Genomic DNA, 22926 nt, shown 5'->3' with positions numbered 1-22926 from the left:
GTCCATAATTGATTCTATGTCTAACATACCAACTGTTTTATGTACACATTAAGGCATGCAATAAAGTATTGAGTATAGATCGCACGATCCCCACGTAGAGCTGTCTACAGGCGGTACTCGGGCCCCTCAAGTTGGGAAGCAGCGTTGAAAGTGCGCCAGTGGCACCCATCAATTTAGGTGCAAGCCGCTGGAAGTGAGGACCGAAGTCCCAACGGCTGTCGAGCACCAATCCTAAGTACTTCATGGTGGACTCGACAGCTATTCGGGTCCCACCGACCACTATATGTGATTCCAGCGGCAGTGCACGGCGAGGGCCATGGAACGTAATGGCCTCCGATTTATTGAGCCACTTCCAAACCTAGGTGCCGGATTCGGCTCACCACTTGAGAAACCGCAGCCGTGGCTAACAACGCTGCTTCCCTGTAAGAGCTCCCCCGGGTGGTGACTAGAGTGTCGTCTGCGTAGCACGTAAGGTCTGCACCCGGCGGGAGCTCCCCCCTAAGCACCCAATCATACCCAATGTTCCACAGGAGAGGCCCCAATACTGATCCCTGTGGAACACCGCACGACATGGCGCGCTGATGTCCCCGATAGGTGACACACCTGCCATCCAGGTAAGCCTCTATTGTGCGACGGAGGTAATAAGGTATTCGGTGATACTTCAGTGCCTCTCTAATACAACTCCAGGGCAGGGTATTAAATACTTTAGAGATATCTAATGACACTGCTAAAACCACCCCGCCCTGGGCCACCGTTTCCTCCGCCAGAGTTCTCACTCGTTTTATAGCGTCAATGGTGGAGCGCCCACAACGAAATCCGAACTGGTTGTTTGCTTGTGAAACATAAGAGGGTCCTATTCTAGACATACTTGTGTATACTTGAAAAAACTTGAAAATTACATGGAGCTGATGTGTACAGCGTAATGTGACGGTGAATTAATATAAAACTAATAATTTTTAGAGGGGGTATCTTCATAACAATTATACGTCAATTCTTGACGCCTAGAACATCACGATGAACCGTGGCTCGTTGAGATGCGCGTTGCTATGAATAAATATATTGGCGCTTCAGGCCGCGCCACTGGTAATCATTGAGATCTGGCCCCTCCGTACAATAAGAAAGATGTAGACTAATATTTTTACAGAGATATAGGTGCAATTATTGAAAATAACTAGATCATTTATCATGTTAAAATTTCAAAGAAATAAATCATTGCAAAGTGCCCAAGCAATCGGTTTACTACCTTTCATGAACTTTAACTTGAAAGTCTATAAACGCTCTCAAAACGTGCTAAAATAAACATGGTGACGTAAAACTGTTAAACAACCCTCATTGATCAAAATGGCGGAACTTATGTCGTTGACCTCGCAAATACCGACGAGGTGCGACGCGCTCTGCGCCGCTCCTGTCATTCATAGGACCTAAGTACCTACTTGTGAAAACTTAGATAGTTAGGTATATTGGATATATTGAAAGTTGACATACGCACGTCTAAATAAATATCTAGAGGCCCACGACTATAAGTTTCCATTTAAAATGCCACCTACAAACAGTGAAAATAGTAAAGCAAAATTTACCAGAGGAGAAAAATGTTTGTTTATGCATCTAATTGTAACGTTCAGCTTGATAATCTTAATGATAATTATCTATTTCATACATCTCTGGGTTGTCAACCATACGAAAACAGACGTGTTGAAGATATACAGGCGGTCATACGACAGAAGTAAGATTAAAGTCACTTTACAATCTTTGTCATTTAGTTTTATCATTATTTATGTAGAAAAACATTACACCTTTTTCTCCCTATAGAGTTCTCCACACATATAATTAATATTAGATTATATTTATTTCCATCATTTTCACCAAAAATCAGGTTTGAAGAGAAACGTTACCGCAATGTTGTATCGTTTCTTCTGAATTGGCTACGAGATTTGCTACGCCGTAGTACGTTATTACGAGTAATTAAAATTTTCAAAGGGTCCGTGTTCCATACTAGGTAACTTTACATTTTGACAATTTTTTGTGTACTTTTTAAGTTTAATGTAGATGTACGTTGTCATATTGAAGAATTTCAAATAATAAATTTGAAATCATCAAACATGGACATTCATACTGATTTCTTCTTTTTACGAGGGGCCTTTGCCCAGTGCGACAGTTACAATTTGTTGATAATATAAACAATATTTTAGAATACCGTCTTAAAATTTTCCGAGACGCACATCTATTAAATTAATAAACATAATCGTTCATGAACGATTCACTAAAGTATCTACTTGAGACGAGAACCGCCTTCAGTTTTATTTTTAAAATATAATCAATAGCACTAATTGGAAAAAATACTGTATATTTCTGTAAAGTGACCGTGTCCTTTCATGTTTCCAAGTAGTTGAAGCTCAGATAGAATTCCAAGTAAATGTTTAATGTGTCTCATTATACCTAATCTTATATAAACGACTACGCAGTTCTTTTAAATAAAAACGCGTAGGTACGCCACATTCACTAGACACGGGCAACATTTTCCATGAACTATAATAAAATTAGAAGTATAAAATTGGCCTTCTTGACTTGGTATGGGAGCAATTAGGTGGTGCGTATAGTATTATTTCGAAGTGATAAAGTTAAATTACTAGGATATTTTAATTTGTGGTAGGAGAAGGTCCGGTTAACATAGCAGGTAGCTATCTACCTGTTATGCCGGTTTTAGTTTCTAGTTAGAAACTGACTGTAAATTTTACCCAATGAATGATTACCTATATGTGCCTTACTCGTAAAACATATGACCAAAATCAGATTTCGGTGCCCTTGCTACAGAGGTCGTTCATTTTCCAGGCCTGTCCGGTCTGTCACTCTCCGATTACCAGTCTGTTGGCGTGATGTTCCTGAATATAACGCCGCCTGTGATAGTTTGTAACACGCTGTTGTTGGGGAAACGCTGGTCGCTCGCTCCTGCACAATGCACATCGATGCGAGAGGATCCTGATATGTCAGATCACCTACTGCAGTGGAAACTCAAATACAAACTCGACGGGAAACAAACAAGTGAGTCATGTACTGTATATTGATTTTAAAAATGTTAACAAACAATTTCTAAAAAATGTTATATTCAGTTTTATGTGTTCAGTATTCTCTCTATTCTGACGGAAAATAGGTTAGGTAGGTTCGGAAATTAAGTCAATGGTAGATTTTTGATTTTCACGACACGACATGACATCAGTCATTCTTAAATAACCTTCATGTAAGTCTCGTTTCATATAAATTAGTGACCAGGGATTTGGGTCGCTAAAGTAAAGTATTTGAAGGAATCTAACCTATATTGAATGGGTCCAATCTAGCACAGAAATGTCGATCTTCATCTAAGAACTAGCTCATTCAAAGAAGAAAGGAATTCTAAATTGTGAAGTCGGTAACGAATAAACATGTCATTTGTAATTATATACCGTACCTACTTTTAATCCAATACAATTAGGTAGCTACACTACAATTTATTTATAAGGAGGTAAAGTTTGGACTACTAAGTATATTATATTGGCTATAAAAAATATGTATTTCCCTTTCCTTTAAATTTAATCCCCAAGCCGCCTGCCAAGCGTGGGGATTATGGCACCCCCCCCCCCCCTTTTCACTATGAGCGACAACATTATTACACGGCCCCCAGTCCCCGGCAGCTCCGCTATTCCTGATCTAGGTAGGATCGGGTAACGGCGGAGCAGGGGGTGCTAAGAATCCCCGGCAGAGAAAGCGCTACCACCCCCGACGAACTTTGGTCCTAGCAACGCACAACATCCGCACACTGCGGACTGATGAGAAGATTGTCGAGCTGGAGTAAGAATTGAGCAAAATGTGGTGGGACATCTTGGGACTATCTGAAATCTGAAGAGAGAGTCAGGATACGATAATCCTAGATTCTGGCAACTTGCTCTTCCTTGATGGTTTTACCAAAAATTAGATCGACTTCATCATGGCGACCGAGTGACGTCTCTGTGATAGTGAAGGTGAAAACCGGTAGCGATCACCGTATTCTCAGAGGCACACTGAACTTCAATGTAAAACTAGAGCGGTCACGCCTGGTGAAGTCCACGCTCCGCCCTGGGCGTGCCCAGGTCCAAAACTCCGAGCAATTCCAACTCCAACTGCAAAATCGCTTCCAGTGTCTAGCCGATTGTGGAAATGTGTGTGTGGACGAGATAAATAATGGCTTGGTGGAAAGTGTCCGAGCAGTGGGGTCAGAATTCTTCAAGACCCCCCGCCGAAACAGGATGTGTACTTACGGTACCGAGACATGGTCCCTAACTGCTAGCTTTTTAGAAAGGCTCAGAGTTGCCCAGCGCGCGATGGAGAGAGCTATGCTTGGCGTATCTTTGCGCGACAAAATCCGAAATATGGAAATTCGCCAAAGAACAAGAGTTACAGACATAGCTCTCAAAATATGCAGGCTGAAGTGGCAATGGGCAGGCCACGTCGCTCGGAGGACTGATGGCCGCTGGACCAGGAAGGTGACTGAGTGGCGACCGCGGACCGGAAGACGCAGCGTGGGCAGACCTCCCACTAGGTGGACCAACGACATCGCCAGAGTGGCGGGGAGCCAGTGGATGCAGGTGGCGGCTTGTCGTTGTACGTAGAGGACTAAGGGGAAGGCTTTTGTTCAGCAGTGGACGTCTCTCGTCTGATGATGATGATGATGAAAGTTTGGACATAAATAGGTAGATACTATACTATGTCTAAGATACTTAATTCTCTATTCTTTATTTGATTGTCTGGACTTTAAAAAAGTCTAGATTATCTGTGAGTCTGTTTCGGCATTTTTTCTCAGAGTAGTCCGATAGGAAAATCATCGCGCATCAATCATCCCGTCACGCACTAATCTGGCGCGGCAGTGGACTTTCGCCCCGGCGATACGCCTCCACACGTAAGCTGTATACGTGCGCGAGCACTTTCGCCTCCAGATCCCACGGCGGTGATCCCGCAAGGAGGTTAGCCGCCTCCCCGGCGATCGTGCGGTATCCACGGATCATCCGAATGGCCATGACCCTCTGGGATGAAACCAGCGCGCGAGCTGGTCGTCGCCGCAGATTTCAGGCCATGGACCGCACAATCCCCGCGTACAACCTCCGGCAGGAGGCGTTTGGTCCCCCGCCGTCCGTTCCAACTTGGGAGCCAAACGTCGGAAATGTTCCTCGAATTTCCACCGACTGTCGAGGACGAGTCCCAGGTACTTCATCGTCACCCCGATGCCATGCCCATACATGTGCGACAGCAATGCTATAGTCGACACTATAATTTAAACCCGTTTCATTACAAAAATATTCTCGGCTACGTCATACCCAATATGCAGGTTCCCCTACATACCTACTCGAAATATTCACACTTCATATTTTTCAATTTTATTAAATTTTATAGTATATGACGCAAGGATCGGTTATGAGTACAACTTTGCTTATAATCTGAATTTTCATGCAGACAAGGAAATATCCGTTAAGGTATGACTGTGTAAGTGTGAGAGGATTGGTTTCGAACTCTGTCTGACTTGATTAACATTATTTTAGAGAAGGCAAATCTTTAAGTACTTTCTACCGCATTGCGTGACACGAGATAGTGTCAGACTTACTGACTAAAAATCACCCTGTTAAATTGCTCACAGTCAGTCGTAGTACAGATGTTCAATTAACGATCATATTCATAATAATATTATACAATGTGATAGGGGCGAGACTTCTAACCCGTTAAGGCTGAATACTACATCTAATTTTATGGACAAAAAAGATAATATGGGGGTTGAACCCCCAATAAAAAATATTGAAACATAGCGATATTTTCGGTAAAAATAATTCAGAAATGATTTTTTTCTCACCAAAACATTATCAAACATATGAAAAAAGTAATGAATTAGTTAGCCAAGGTTATTAGCTACCGTTTGCCGTTTTTTGTTTCTACGACGCATACAACCTTTGATATCAAAAAAAGTAAAAAAAATATTAAAATAGCCATAATTCTTAGGGGGAGGGGATTTGACCACTTCGACTCCCGACTTTTGTCGATAAAATTACATGTAGTACTCAGCCTTAACGGGTTAGAAGTCTCACCCCTATCACATTGTATAACTAGCTTCCGCCCGCGACTCCGTCCGCGCGGATGTCGGTATTCGCGTGGAAGTTTTATTTCTCCATTTTGAGTAACTCTGACAATGACATCTTATAAATATCTATTGGACCCAAATACATATAATTATACCAAGATAGATATAATTATACCAAGTTTCATCGAAATCGAACCGTTAGTTTTCACGTGATGCCTGAACATAAATAGACAGACAGACAAAAAAAATTAATCACATATTTGGGCTTGGTATCGATCCAGTAACAACCCCTGCTATTTATTTTTTCTATATTTTCAATGAACAGAATTGACCCTTCTACAGATTTATTATATGTATAGATGAATGAATGAATTAATGAGAGTGTTATAAACGTAAGAGTAGACAAATATAATCAGAAAGCTCCGAACTGCTAAGCTATCGGGAGTTATACGTGTTATTATAAGTCAACCATAAGAGATAGACATTTGCTGTCCTGGAAGATTTTTTAAACCATTTTAAGGAGAACATTTCTGTCATACATTATTTGTGTATAGCTTTAACCATTAAGGCTACACACGCGACGGAAGCTTAAAAAATGGAGTAAGTTCTCCTGTTTTCCCAACATTTTCTTTCACTGCTCTGCTTCTATTGATCGTAGCGTGATGAAAAGTATCCTATTTTATGCCCAGGATAATAAGGTATAATTATACCAAGTTTCATCGAAATCGAACCGTTAGTTTTCACGTGATGCCTGAACATACAGACAGACAGACAAATTTTTTTTATCACATATTTGGGTTTGGTATCGATCCAGTAACAATTAAATTTATTTTTTCAATATTTTCAATGTACAGAATTGACCCTTCTACAGATTTATTATATGTATGTATAGATATAGAAATATGTAGCTGATTAGCGATCGTCCTTCCTTCCTTTTGAAGGAGAGTAGAAATTGCCTGGTTATAACCTCCTCAAGTGGGTCCGAGGACTTGGTACATAACATGATGGGTGGTATGTGTCTTGGGTTAGATCTATACCTATAAATACGTCTTTGTCTTCAAGTCATTGTTTCAATCCTTAATGGTGCATCCTTCGTGAATGTTCTATACATCAATAGGAAAACCCTATCACTGATTAAGTTCAGCGCCCCTAAGAGTGAACTCCATACGATTGTCTACCATCCATATCCTAATGACAGCTTTGTGTGATTTGCCAATAGAAACACGGCCAGCATTATATAACTGTGAATAGTAACTGTACGGTGACTGGGCCTGATGTGACGAGTACACTCGTATAATAGGTGACGTCCAACCCTCTCATTCGACGAAATATTAGGTTCAAAGTTTACGCCGATGCCATTTGACTTTACAAATACAGGTTGATCAAAAAGTTATTGGACAAACTTATATCTTTTTAATAATAGTTTTTATAAAATGCTAATAATTGTTTATTTTATTTGACATACTTTTATTAGGTGATTTTATGTTATTTATTTCTTATATCAACAACAAAAACGCAAATGAGGAAAACATTGACAGTGACGCAGACTAGTGATTACATCAATTAAAGATATGAACAGCATTCACGTATAATGGGTGTATCAGTTCGTACAGTTACAAGCTCACTAAATAAGAATACAATGAGTTTAACAATATAAGACTTCCAAATGTAGTGTTTTTAAATTTTAAGAATATAATGAACAAGATGAACTATATATGCAACAGAAACTACCGTATGCTATTTTTAATTATATGTTTTTTTGTTGTAACTTCTAAATATAATAATGAGACATTGGAGACAGTTGTATTATGACTATATAGTTTATGTATCAATACTACAAAAGTTCTATTGCGGCTAGGAATACCAAACATCAAAATCACTCACACACTACTGTTAACTTTATAAGATAAATGAAAAATATTAATTTGTTTTGTTTTATCAACTTTGCCTGAAACTAGGACTTTCTTCCTGTATTTGTTCTTTCAGAACAACTACTTGTGAATCACATGGAACGGGAATCGAGCCCGTGAATGCGGCAATTGTTACATCAGTTTAAAACCACCTGTATATACGATTTAAAATAATAGCGATGCGTCATTTCAATTACTTAGTCATTATGAGATGAATGTTCATATGAGATCATTTTAATACATTTTCATTCAGGGTGCCCAGTTCAGTATTTTCCCATTGATGAATCGACTACGTAATTGGAAGAACTATTACACACATTAGATATTATATTATATTAAAAACGTCATAATCACTGGTGACATCAACATAAATGACAATGCCAGATCCTGCCCCACTCAATTTCTTTAATGTACAAGAAAAGTAAATTAATCAAAATTTATGCAATGAAAATAGGACCCTTGGTTACTTAATAATTTTATTCTGAATAAAAAGAATTTAAAAAACCCAAGGCCTATTTTCTGTTCCTATGGCGACCAACTGCGTTTCTTAGTACGCATACACGAGGAAGAAAACGAGTTATTCAATAAATAAAAAGATTTATTAATGTAACGTGTACGGATTTTAATATGAATTTGTAATAAATACATACGTATAAAAAAGTTTGTTAGTTAATTTAATTTTTTTAAATATATGTTATAATGAATGCATATTCTAATTATTATATCGTGTTTGAACGTTATTGATTAAATGTAACGAAACGTCATTGGCGTGCGTGCGCCAGTTATGTCCAAAAAGTCATTATTTGACATCCACTCTGTCTGTTCTGTTTACATTGTTGTTTCGTTATGACTATGAATTAAAAGTAGGATTACTAAAGGTGATATTGGTGATAACATTCCTGCCTTTCATAGCTAAACATCACACCCTGTGATTGCATTGTAATAATATAAAGCACTTAATTTAATTATTTCTCCCATTATAACTGCAATTAACCTAAACTGGTACTGAACCTAAAAGTGGTATTTTTTTCTTAGATTTACTTAAAAACCGCAACTTCTAAAGGCTTTTAAACATGTTTTTAGTTATCACTAATAAAGCAGCAATAGAATGCTACATTTGGCATGCCTGTACAATATAGTTTTTTGGTTTTCAAAGCTCTATAGAGATTCTGGCATTGTCATTTAATCCCTAAGCATGAGGAACAATCGTACGTGCGTTCAAATAGACTTAATTTTCTAAACATGTTGGCATTGCACGGCCTACTCCCTGGACACTCACTTCCAACTAGAGGTAAAAGTTGTTTGGATCACTTCATTTTGAGATTAACGCCAAGAAAAAAATCTGCTTTTATCGGTATTCTAGACACCACAATTACAGATAACAATATGATTTTTCTGAAACTATCTCATTTAGCTGAAAAACGTCAACTTACTAAAACTAAAACAATAGTTAACTTAGATAAAGCCATAGAACTCTAAAAAACTACCAATATACAAGAACTTCTAAACCTAACCAACCCTAATCTCCTAACCGATCCCCTAATAGGGTTGTTGCAACAATGACTCACGAGTAGCAGTCTTGTTAAAAATATCCCTGTAAAATATAGGCTGATCAAACCCTGGATGACTTTAGGTTTACTACGCTGCATACATAACCGCAACAGTATGCAGAGGAAACTAAAGTTAGACTCGGACAATGAGGTTTCGAAAATCACCTTTAAAAGATACCGAAATTTCTGCAGCAGCATACTGCGAAGACAAAAACGTATACATGATCGCGATCTACTGTACAAAACGCAAAAGAACCCTAAAATACTATGGAAATGTATTAACACAATTATCCAACGTAAACCACCTAAAGCTCAAAAAACAGAGTTACTGGAACCAACCGGTTCCCCTCATGAAGCAGTCAACAAGGTTAACAAATACTTTTCTAGAATAGCTAAACATCTGGCAGACGACATATTAAATAATCCCAAAAGGCTCAAAACATATATTCAATGTCATTCCACAACTGCAAAAAAACAATCATTCAATGGCTGACAAACAAAACTTACAACGAAATAGAATCAATTTTACATACTATCACATAGTTCAGAACACATGAGCACAATAATGCACACAAATACATACGCACCTCCCCCTCATAGGCGTAGCCAGGTTTTGGTATCGGGAGGGGTTCAAAAAAGTAAGACGAACAAAACTTCCTTCATGAACTTCCTTCACCCATGAGAATATACATAGCTACTATCTTAACTTTTCGGGGGGGGGGGGGTTGAACCCCCAATACCTGGCTACGCCTATGCTCCCCCCTCATACACACTCCGCACGTTCATCCTCCCCCACACACGCACACCCACAAACGCATACTCCTGCTTTGAGCCGGAGCCCCGGTAACCTTTTACGTTGTCCGCAGCTCCGGATCAGGCATCAGCCCTACTGGGCCCCATCTGTGGTGGTCTGGCTCTTTGAGGCGCGCGCGGAACGCGACGCGCCGTACGCACGGGTCTGGTTCTGGTCGGGCGGCGAGCTACCCTTGCTCGCCGTCCGCAGACCCGCACTTACGGTGGCAGGAGATCGTCACGCGATCCCCGACGCCCGGAGTGTCTTCTGCGGCGGCTGGGGCGTGAGGAGGATGGTTCCCTCACGCGCTCCGGAGCTCTGCTTCGCAGAAGGAGGAGACGGCATCCTAGTTTCCCCTCACTCCGCACCATGGCCTGAACCAAAGCCTAACGCGAGAGGTCGCCGTCGCCGAACACATCCCTAAGGACACGGCGGTGCTCAGCCCAACTACCCACACACACTTAAGACCGCTAACTAAAAACTAAAAGATAAAGGAGATTGTCCAAAGCTGGCTATTTTTAAGCAGGCTGCTAATCAAAAATGTAATTTACCAATAATTTTATTTATATTTTAGTAAATGTCTGATGCTAATAACTTTGTACGAATTAGCATTATAAAAAACTAGCTGTGCCCGCGACTTCGTCCGCGTGGAATAGTTATTTTAGGCATTATATTTATTTTTGCAAACAACTTTCTCAGCTTCATAAATTATAGCTGTTACCCACGGTTAATTTGTGCATTGAAAATTCGTGATAGCACTGGATTATGATTATAAGGAACAATCCACACTCATTACTATACTATATGTGTTTCCACTGTTTTCCGTGCGCCTATAGGTTGGGTAACCGCCACCCCGGTTTGTGTTTCAGAAATAAAATTCCTAGGGTACTTTTTAGATGGGCTCGCTACATACGGTACATACCTACGCGTTATAGCACTGGTAAGTCTCCTCTTTGAAGAGTGGCTTGAGAGGCGTCACGGCGTCCTCACCTACCGCCTGACGCAGGTACTTACCGAACACGGAAGTTTCGGTTGGTACCTGTTTCGAATTCGGCGGGAGGAAACACCCGGGCGTTTCGTCTGGGTGTCGTCATTGCGAGGACCGCCCGGAAGATATAGTGGAGCATACAGTGGCGGTGTGCATTGCATGTGCTGAGCATCGCCATGTCCTTAGGGATGTGAATGGCGACGGTAACCTCTCACGTCCGGCTCTAGTTCAGGCCAAGGTGCGGAGTGAGGGGGAAAGGGACGCCGTCTCCCCTTCTGCGTAGTAGTCATCCTAGCTAAGGAGGAGGCGGTGCGCGTGAGGGAACGATCCTTATCACGCCCCAACCGCTGCAGAAGACACTCCGGGCGTCGAGGATCGCGTGACGATCCCCGGCCACCGTAAGCGCGGGTCTGCGGACGGCGAGTAAGAGTAGCTCGTCGCCCGATCAAAACCAGACCCCTGCGTACCTTGCGTCGCGCCTCAAAGAGCCAGGCCACTACAGATGGGACCCAATAGTCTAACAGACAACGTAAAAGATTACCGGGGTCCCGGCTCAAATCAGAACGGGGTGATTTTTACACTCCTTCTCGCTTCACCCAAGGCAGTAGCCAACGGATGATTTTCCCCCTCAAAAAAAACAAATGTTTTCTTTCATACATGGTGACGCAAGGTTATGAAATCCTTCAGGACCATATTTTTATACCCTATCATATTTTTATGACAATAAATTGAAGAATTGGATTTTTTTGTTTATCAAATGTTTCAGCCGATATTATTGCACTATACGTAGAATCTGGTTGTACTTTGTTAGACAGCCACAATAAAATGTGGGCGTGTGGTAAACCGCTTTTTTGCCATTTTACGCTGTAAACAAACGCTTTCGATGGTCAATGATCAAAAAATGTTTTACTTCGTTAGTAAGACTATAATTTTTTTGAGTATAGTTACACCAGGCTCCGCGTTCGTTCGCAAACAATGCCTCTCCTCCTGGCAGCGTCGTGTTTCGCACATCATGCGGCGCGGGTGAATTTTATATCGGAGTTATTTTAAAATTGTAATATCTTCTAAGATGTTTATTGAAGTTTAGTGATGTCAAAGACAATTTTGTTCACAATTAAATACTCTTAATGAACAACACATTTATTACGATAAAAATTAATATTTTTTCGTTAATACAACTCTTAACAAATAATGCATTAATTTCGACCCAGTTTGATTACCATAAAAACGATTCTAGTAAGTTAATCCTAAAAGATAGACATATACTGTCGCGGACTTTTTTAGATCATTTTAATAGGAACAATTCTTTCATACATATAATTTCCGTATCTTGAACCATTTTCGCAGCGCACGCAACGGAAGCCCTCAAGAATTAATAATTTCCCCCGTTTTGTCCACATTTTCCTTTATTTCTTCGCTCCTAATAGTTATAGCGTGATGTTTTATAGCCTATAGCCTTCCTCGATAAATGGACTATCCAACACAAAAAGAATTATTCAAATCGGACCAGTAGTTCCGGAGATTAGCGCGTTCAAACAAACAAACAAACAATCAAACAAACTCTTCAGCTTTATAATATTAGTATAGATTTGATTTTTTTTGGTATTTGTTCTCATAAAATCAAGTCAGTTGGGTTTGAATTTGACTTCAGTGCTGCCAATCTGCTGTCAATCTTTTGTGTTTTTCGTCAAAATGACAGATATTATTCGCTTTGTTCTTTTGCATTGTGAGTGTTGCAACAGCAGTTTATTGCGTGGGAAAATACAAAGTAGACACATTAGTAGGAAAACATATTTTGTATAACGGAGATATTCACAAAAAACCGTTTTAGGCGCCATTGGGCAGCCATAAAACAATATTGCTGCAACTGCATGGTAGGTCGTAGAATAGTAGGTTGCTGTGCACATATAATGACTATTATTTGGTTTTGGAGCTGGGCAAGGTACCAGAAAATTATAAACCACCTGCCGAGTTCCTTGGCCATATTATTTTAATTACACATGAATCGGATTAGCCTTATTTGTAAGAATAACTTGTAAGAATAAAAAATAGTCTTTAAGATCAAAGACTAATATGTTTTGGCATAAATTTGATTCGCATAACGTTAGTAGGCCTAATGACTCATGTAGGAAATGGTAGTGGTGAACTTGTACGTACTTGTACTTGTGGTTGCGACAGTCGTTGCTGCACAACACACATTGTTTGTACACGTGGTGGTGCAAATGAATAATACTTTATTTTGTGCTTTCGTAAAATGCGTCGGAACGGAGATATTCACAAAAAACCGTTTTAGGCGCCATTTTTTCAATATGGCCACGCGAGCGGCGGTTGTGCGAGGTGGCTAAGTTGAAATTCGAAAAGAGCATACCCAAATCTATAAATTAACCAATTTTCAAAACTCCCGGAAAACTTTCCAGGTAAAACTACCTAATGACTGGACTATATATTATATAATATCAACATTTATTACTTTGGCTGTAACATATACACAGTTGCATACTAAAAGCTTAAATATCTATTGTAATTGAAATTGTAACAAGAAAAAATGCCTAACCACATAATTATTTAAATGTCAATAACTGCCTGACTTGTTGGTCGAGTGCAAGTGCGACTGCCGAACAAGGGGTCTCGGATTCGATTCCCAGGTCGGGCAAAGTATTACTGGGCTTTCTTTGGATTTTAGAAATTTTCTCGGTAGTAGCACGATGTCTGGTATTGTGTTCAGTATTTGGCAATAGGCTCACCACTTATAACACAAATGGTGAAAAGTGGGTGAACATTGTATAGCGGCATTACGTGCCGTAATATGCACCTCTACCTACCCCTTCGGGGATAATAGGCCAGACGGTGTGAGTGAGTGAGTAAATAATTAATAAAATAATTGAATTTCTACAGATACGAACGTCAAGAGGACTTTAACGCATTCCCACTTTAGTCGTGATGATTACAAGAATAATATAGGACTCTTTGAACATGCGGATCCGATCGAGAGGAAGCAGTATTATGTTGGTAAGTACCTACGAGTATTTTTTTATACTTACTAGGATGGCGGTTGGCCACCATCTCGCCTGGTGGTAAGCGATGATGTGTAAGTACTACGAGTATTATATATATAGAGATTGCTGCGTGGTGACTGCGCAGATAGAACACATTTGTCCACACCATCCTTATTCTTCTGGCACATACCTGAGAATCGACTAAGGGTCTACACATTTAACAGAGACAGAGCAGCAGCGTTCTCTTCTAAATCTGATGTAACACACAGATATACCAAAAAAGATTATACGTACATATAACTTATTTAGTTAATAAAGAGAATGAATAGATGAATGCGTGTGGTAGAACCACTAGAACGTAATAACACTCAATTCTGTACAACTTACAACTTCGTTACTTAGTTACAGCGAGCTACGATTATTAACTCCGCACTGTTTGTTGACTGGACAATCGGTGGTAGCGCAACGTCTCCAGACTCACATACTTAGGTAATAAGATTTTCACTCGCGTTCAATTCCCGAAAACCCTATTGCTTTGCATATTCTGGTATTTGCATACGTTTTACGTAGAATTTGTATTTAGTCTACACTGTTGTATATTAGTACAAACATATAAATTAAAAGGAGAAACTGTTATATTAATAAATATAATCCACATTTTCATCATATAAAATCTCTTTGATAGGGCTGTTTCAAAGGCTTCAAATTTTTGTTGTATCTTTTTTAATGTTTACATCAACTCAATATTGTAGTTTTCTCAATCCCTTTTTCACTCATAAAACGTTGAAACGCGACATCTGTGTTTACAAACGATGGAAAATGACTATTTGATACACACGAATGAGAATTCAAAAAGAGTTTTTTTTTTTTGTTAAATGTCCGTCCTTTTGTCGATTTCGTTCTTTTTCTATTTATTGCATACACATGTAACTTGTTACTGAGAGACCGCGATTTATATTTTCATTTACCTTCCAAAATGCAACTGCAGTACCAGTTGGAATATTATCTGGATACAAGGAAGCTCTAAGAAGTGACGAGTGGAAGGAGGGTAGGGAGGCCTCTGCCCTGCACCGGCCGGCCTATGTCCTTGACTAATGATGTTTGTGCGTAAGGGCTCATGTACACCATACCACTACCGCGCCGATATGCTGTATACATGACGCTGCCGCGTCCGTTCCTTTTGATTTTACTACACATTTGATAATGTGTTTGATGCACTATGAACATCATATTGCAATCATTCAATATTATTTAGTGAAACATGATACACAACATCAGTTCCTCTAGTAAGTCTAGTAATATTGCCGACGAATACTGCAAGCGAAATCACGGGTAAACAGACAATGTTGTTTGACAAGAGATCCTCGCTGATTTTCAACATGATGATAACAAATAGCGTGCAAAGTGCTGTCTAGTGCATACGAGGTAACAACGTATGATTTGAGTACACTAGAAGAATTTTTAATAAGTTCAAATAAATTCATCGAAACGGAGTTTCGTTGATAAATCTTTTTTTGTGTTGAATTTAAGAAATAATTTGCAAAGTGCTATACCATTTTATAATCCTTGTTAAATGCGCTAACTTTGGTGAAATTTGCCACTACTAGCGCCATACATAATTTATTCAGTACAGTCACTTAAAGTAAGGTGAGAATTTTATTCAGAGTTTTTGGTTACTCTAAAACTAACAATGTTTTCCAATCTAAAGCAGTTGGCTAAGAATTTATGATTCCATATTACTGGAGCACTATTCAGGATAATGTAAGGAAGATTGCAGACGAAAAAATAAAGATTTGTAGCAACAAGAGTCAAAAGACTGGCACAGGGTGTACTTTTTCGTGAATAACACATAAGTTACTGTAATTTAAAAACTGTAGGACTTAGAATTTTTTTTATATTTTTCTGATAACATTTGGAACCTTGCCGATCATCTGGTGCCTGTTGGACGTCGACTTCAGGGACACCCTGTATGTGGGATCGAATCCCGATCTTACGGTCTCCGTACCTGTGCAGTGAAATTACTGAACTGTTAACTCGACACAGGTATTCTGGTCTTCTAGGCAACCACCACAAAGATGGAATTTCGTGCCAATTTGATTAACAACGAGGTTTTGGCCTTTCGATTTTTTTACTTTAGACAATAACTGTGAACGTAGCACACAATCTAAATTAGCATGTGTGCGTGGCTTTCATATGAAACTGACACAATGCAGCGCTCTCCGGCTAGGGTTCACAAAACGCAAACAATTCAAAGGTCCGTTGATTGTGAGGATTTAGAGGATTTCACATTTAATGCGATATTTACGAACTAATAACTCAAACAACTGATGTAAACGTGTCACTATTATGATTTTCTCCCATTTTTACCTGTACTCCATCGGTTTAGGTGAAGTAAAGTAGAAGTCTTGGCACAACTTATATAATATGAAAAACAAATTGAATTAATTAAAATCAAGTCATTTGAAAAGTAACCTTAATTAGTACCGTAGTAAATATGCTACCCCATAAACAATTTTAAACTTTTCAGTACAGTAACAAATTGCTGTTACTTAATTACATTTAAAATTGTGTAATGTTAGAAATAACTGGAAAGAACGTCACTATGATACCTACCAGCCATGTACATGCATACGCACTCTTTGCTACTCATACATTTATTTTCCTAAGGCTTAGACAAACAACGAGACAAGACAGTGTGGTCAAAGGACAATGAAGTAGTCTACCGGCGCATTCCAATAACCTACCGATCGGCAGATTTGCCTACCTGCGGTAGAATTTTGACATAAGCTCCATACGATATGTGTCAAAATTCTATCCAGCTTCTTATTACCGTACATCGAAACGTGAAAGAAAGCTAAACACGTATTTTTCATATATGTATAATAAAAATTAGCTAGGTTAAGTAATAAGGTACATCCTAACAAAATATGTGATAGGAGATAACGTCCCCCACCGGAATTAAGGCCGTCACACACCTAGCTATAATACATATTATAAGGGAGATTATCAAATATTTTCAGTACAAATCGTACTAAAAAAAAAATGTAGTCCTTAGACACGTTACACAGGCGGTGAAAAAAATGACTACATTATTTTATACTTCAAAAAAGTAACTTAATTAATTCTTTTAAACCGAAACCTATAAATAATTAACTTATCAGGGAAATCCTACGCTGATTCTAACGACGACATCAAAGTTAAAAAAATGCTTTTGAGGTGACTTTACGGCAAACATACAAAGATATTAGAGAGGAATAGTGTATATTTATAGTGGGGGTTGATATGAATATGGGCGGTCCTGGTGTAACGGGGATGCTACAGTCCAGTTCGCGGTGCGGATACTGAACGGACGTGTCTCGCTCTGCCGATCACTTGCATTGACAATCGCGTTTTCGCGCTCCATCTCCTATCTCCAGACCCGAATTTACGAAAATAAAATGTCTTCAATCGTGTGGATAATGCCCCGGCCCGTCGTGTTGGTCCAGGTGAGTTGAATAACTAAATAATGGCTATTTTTTCATTTTCTTCCAGTACCGAAAAACTTCTTTGTCAACGATGAAACTTTGCAAAGATACGTTCAACAGATGAGTATCATTGACTGGGATATAAATTTTTCGGAGAAAGGTTTGTGTTTGAATTTAGAATTGTGAGATTTGAGCGACGTGTATATAAAAATGTTTTTTTTTAAATTTTACAATTTAGTTAATAATTGACTAAGGACTTGTTTCACAATGTCTGGATAACCGCTATGTATCAGATAACTTTGAATTAAGAACGTAATTCGTATGCGCTATTTGTCACATAAGTTTATCGTACTTATATTATGAAGGTGAAACAGGCGCTAACAAGTTTTTAATTAGGAAATTAAAAGTTTAATGTTTTAAATTACATTTAAGGTGATACATCAGAATCTATTACAAATCAAGTGAGACCGATTCTTTCGGACAAATGTGAAATGTATGCTAATGCAATTGTCGAAAAAACAAGAAATTATGAGTTTTGTGTCACTTTTAAAGACATTGGATTTATGGCGGGTTGGTCATTAATTAATTAATTTAACTTGTACAAGTAGTCACTTCACTAGTGTCTTTTTTAAAAAGTAGTGCCAACTGCCAACTTCTTGTGAAATATTTTTGTGGTGCGTATGTAATTAAAAAACTAAGTAATAACTTCATTATGGTAATAAATAAAAAATATTGTTTAGGATAAAACTTATGTGTCTCACTAATTTAATAAACTAGAACTTAGTTTTTGTAAATAGTAAATTGCAGATAACAGCATTTTGATAAAAGAATATATAATTTAATGCGTAGTTTCAGCTAGTTAAAGTATATCTTTATAAATTAATTATTTTCAAATGGTAGCTTATTTATTATAACAAGTCATTTTCCTAACATCCAAGTAAAATTTCGACACTTCGAAGCTGCTACGGGCTACGCCGTAGCCGGCTCGGTCGTAAACGCTACGCGTTTACTACGAAGCGTATACAGGTTGTAACAAAATACCCATATACATCAAGAAGCACTGAAGAATACAGGTTGAATAGAATCTCTACACAAAGTTTCACCTTAAAATACGTTTAAAAAAAAAATTGTACCAAATACTTGGTATCGCATGGTTCTTAATTTTAAATCATACAAACGTGTCACAACACTACAGGGGTCACTCGCTAGTATTACGAAACATTTCTTTTGTAAATCTGATCGCCTAGTACCAGTATTTACCTAATTATGATGTTCGGTTTCTGGAATTTTATGTATTGGAAAACTTCATAACTTCGTTCCATGAAAACATGAGTTTAAAAAACCCTTCCCGTATCGTTTATTATGTTGTCTAGGAACCGTGCACTTGATATGTATACCCCCTTTTTGTTACACCTTGTATAGAGATTTCGTAAAGTTACAGGCTAATCAAATTATCATAGTTAATCAAAGCTAATCAAACCTGTTTATTGACAAATAGTGTAAATACAATAGATAGACAGTATGTAATATATATAATTGTATAGCTCGTGACTATACATTACGAATTAAATAGATACATGTATTCATATGTAGATAAGTCGTAGTGGCCATGAGGTCTAAGACTTCTCATGTATGAGCGTGTGGGTTCGAAACATACCACCGGCAAATAGGTACCAAGGTGACTTTTTTCGAGTTATAAGTACTTTCTATGATTATTATTTAGCCGCCACTGACAGCGGCGAAGGAAAACATCGTGAGGAAACCTATTTTTTTTTTGAGGGGAGAAAATCATCCAACTGGCCGGGAGGGAGTGTTAGAGTCTTACTGACTAAAAACCACCCGTTCCTACTCCTGGTTTTCGAGCCGGAGCCCCGGTAAACCCGCTAGGTAGTCCGCAGCTCCGGATCAGGCATCTGCCCTACTGGGCTCCATCTGTGGTGGTCTGATGGCTCTTTGTGGCGCGCGTGGAAAGTGACGCGCCGCACGCACGGGTCTGGATCTGGTCGGACGGCGAGCTACCCCTGCTCGCCGTCCGCAGACCCGCACTTATTGTGGCCGGAGATCGTCGCGCGATCCCTGCGCCCGGAATGTCTCTCACGACGGGTGGGGCGAGGAGGTTTGTTTCCACACGCTCCCCGCCTCCTCCTTAACTAGCATGACTGCTTCGCAGAAGGAGGAGACAGCATCCCAGTCCCCGTCACGGCACGGTGGTGCTCAGCCCACGTAGGGCAGAACGCAACCGTATGTTCCACCGTGTCCTCCGGACGGTCTTCGCAGTGATGACACCCGGGCGTTTCCTCCCGCCCAATCAGACACAGGAACCTACCAAAATTCCCGTGTCCCGTAAGCACCTGCGGCAGGCGGTAGATGAGGACGCCATGGCGCCTCTCTAGCCACTCCTCAAATAGGGGACTTACCGCTGCAATGTCAGCGACCCCAGCCCTCGGTTGCGACAGTCGTTACTGCCATTCCGCCATGAGATCGCGCCGGAGCTCGTCCCACCACGCCCTTATCTGGCGCGGCAGTGGAGTTTCGCCCCGACGACGCGCGCGAGCACCTTCGCCTCCAAATCCCACGGCGGTAATCCGGCAAGGAGGTTCGCCGCCTCCCCGGAGATCGTGCGATATCCACGGATCACCCGGATGGCCATGACCCTCTGGGACGTGAGCAGCGTCTGAGCTGGTCACCGAATCAGGTTCGGCGCCCATACAGGGGCGCCGTAGAGGGCCATGAACCGCACGACGCGTACAACCTCCGGCAGGAGGCATTTGGCCCCCCGAGGTTTGGCAGAAGCATGAAGCTTAAGCGCAGCCCCCGTCCGTTCCAACTTAGGAGCCAAACGTCGGAAGTGCTCCACTAAGTTCCATCGATTGTCGAGGACGAGTCCTAGGTACTTCATCGTCGTCTCGACGCCGATGGTAACCCCTCCTGCCTTTATTTGGGACCCATCCGGAGGTGGTACGTTCCCGCGGCCATGAAAGCACATGGCCTCGGACTTGTGGAGCGCCACCTCGAGTCCCAATCCCAATTGACGGATCCTTGCAACGACCGTCGCAACCGCTCTCGCTATTAAATTGGCCGCCGCCTGGTGCGACCTCCCGTCCGCTAGCACCAGCTTGTCGTCGGCGTAACAGTCTTCGCTGACGCCGTTCGGGGGGTCGGTGCGCAGCACCCAGTCGTAACCGATATTCCACAGAAGTGGCCCTAAAACCGAACCCTGTGGAACACCGCGCGACATCTCTCGCCGGTTCGACTCGCCCTGGTGACCGGGGATCGTGAGGAAACCTGGGCTTATAATTTCTAATTATAAGTTTGAAATCGCCAACCCGCATTAAGGAGGCGTGGTGATTCATGCTCAAAACCTTCTCTGTGTATGAAGAGGCCTTTGGTCAGCAGTAGCCAATTATAGACTGTTGATGTGTTTAATATGTAGTTAAGTTGGGAAGTAGTACACACTCGGAAACAAAAACACGGGGCCACTATTTTCTGAAGTATTTTAATAATCGGTAACGTACACACAAGGCAATTTATTTGCCTCTAAAATGAAGGTATTCTGTTGAAAAACTAATAATTTATATTAAAGTTATAAACGAAGATTTAAAACCTACGCTGTTTACTTGTTTGTAGTTGTTTCCAAACGGATACGACCTTCAAATCTTTAAGAATAGCGCGTTTTTTATTTTTTAAAAGGCCACAAAGTACTTGTTATTCCTCTGGTGTTGCGGGTGTCCATGGGCGGCGCTGAACGCATACCATCAGGTGATCCGCCCATAAATAAATCTTGTTACACTCCTTTTAAAAACTCCAAATAGATATTTTATTTATTATACAAGTTGTCAATGAAGGCTAGTTGTGGTCTGCGTCAGTGTTTCGGCAACCATTAATTGTAATAAAACGGATTTCCCGTCTGAGGATACAGATCAAATTGTGAAGCGTCTCAAAAAATGTCACAAACTAGTAAACAGCGCAGCTTTTAAAGGATGGAGAAAATGAGTTGTCTTTCAACAGAATACCCTCATTTTAAAGGCTATTAAATTGCCTATAATATGCCTACTTATAACAGATTTTTTATCAAGTAATGAAAACATCACTTGTGGCTTCGTTTTTATTTTTGCTCCCATGTGTGATAAAATCATCGTTGGAAGATATTTTGATATGCATAAGTAAATATACATATACATAAAGATCCCATTTCTGTATCTGTCACTTTAGTTGTAAATGCAGCAGTTTAAGAATTTCATCTTCACAGAAGTGCAAACATGTTGCGCATATTTCAAGTTTTCAATAGGTCACATTCAATATTTATTTCCATATTTTAGATCACGGCGCAATGTTTGTTATGAACGCGAAGATTATTGGATTTTTCTCGTGGGGCGATATCAGAGGAAAAGGCATGCCATTGATAATTTTAAACTTTTTACGTTTTAGAGAATGGTTTGAAAGTATAATTTACTAGTGAAGTGTTACCGTCTATTATTTCAAAATAGAAAGGCAAATAATTTGAATAATTTTTAGGGTTCCGTAGCCAAATGGCAAAAAAACCGGCCAAGTGCGAGTCGGACTCGCCCATGAAGGGTTCCGTAACAGCAAGTAGATGACATATTATAAAAGTTATAAAATAACTTGGTTTTACATAGTGTTTGTATGAACGACAAAGTTATATTTGCGGTTTTTGAAAATGTTTAATTTCTTAAAAACTAATAATGATATCTCGTTCAAACCAATTTTCGTTGTTAGTTTCTATTGAAATCTACAGCATATATTTTTTTTAGTTTTCTCGCTCTCTTATTTTAAAAGTTAGAGGGGGGGGGACACTCATTTTTCCACTTTGGAAGTGTCTAACTTTCAATCGGTTGATTTTGACGAAAAGTGGTTTTAGGAACCTTAATGCCTTTTTTAAAGACCTATCCATAGACACCAACCACGGTAATGTTAGCTGAAAAAAAAAATTTTTTGAATCATTCATTTGGTTACGTTTTAACATCATATTAAGGGAAGAGCCATTACTCTTAAATGTCCAATGCCCCTTTCCAATTCCTAACCCCTGAAAGGCCGGCAACGCACTTTTAACGCCCCTGGTGTTTCGGTTATCCGTGGGCGGTGGCAATTCCTTGCCATCAGGTGATCCCTCTGCTCGTTTACAGGCTTATAC

General features: G+C 39.9%; 1 protein-coding gene across 1 annotated transcript; it reads left to right on the top strand.

The window, feature by feature from the left end:
* The first annotated feature begins 1496 nt into the window (after positions 1-1496).
* Positions 1497-22238, top strand: LOC118279995 (uncharacterized). Its single transcript, XM_035599893.2, has 6 exons — positions 1497-1723; positions 2830-3039; positions 14210-14323; positions 17842-17934; positions 18207-18344; positions 22094-22238. Exons 1-6 carry the CDS (start codon positions 1537-1539, stop codon positions 22228-22230), a joined length of 879 nt encoding a protein of 292 aa, XP_035455786.2. The 5' UTR covers positions 1497-1536; the 3' UTR covers positions 22231-22238.
* The last annotated feature ends 688 nt before the right edge of the window (positions 22239-22926 follow it).

The sequence above is a fragment of the Spodoptera frugiperda genome, chromosome 25, assembly GCF_023101765.2.
Source record: "Spodoptera frugiperda isolate SF20-4 chromosome 25, AGI-APGP_CSIRO_Sfru_2.0, whole genome shotgun sequence".
Taxonomy (NCBI): domain Eukaryota; kingdom Metazoa; phylum Arthropoda; class Insecta; order Lepidoptera; family Noctuidae; genus Spodoptera; species Spodoptera frugiperda.
This window is presented reverse-complemented; position numbering and strand designations above follow the sequence as displayed.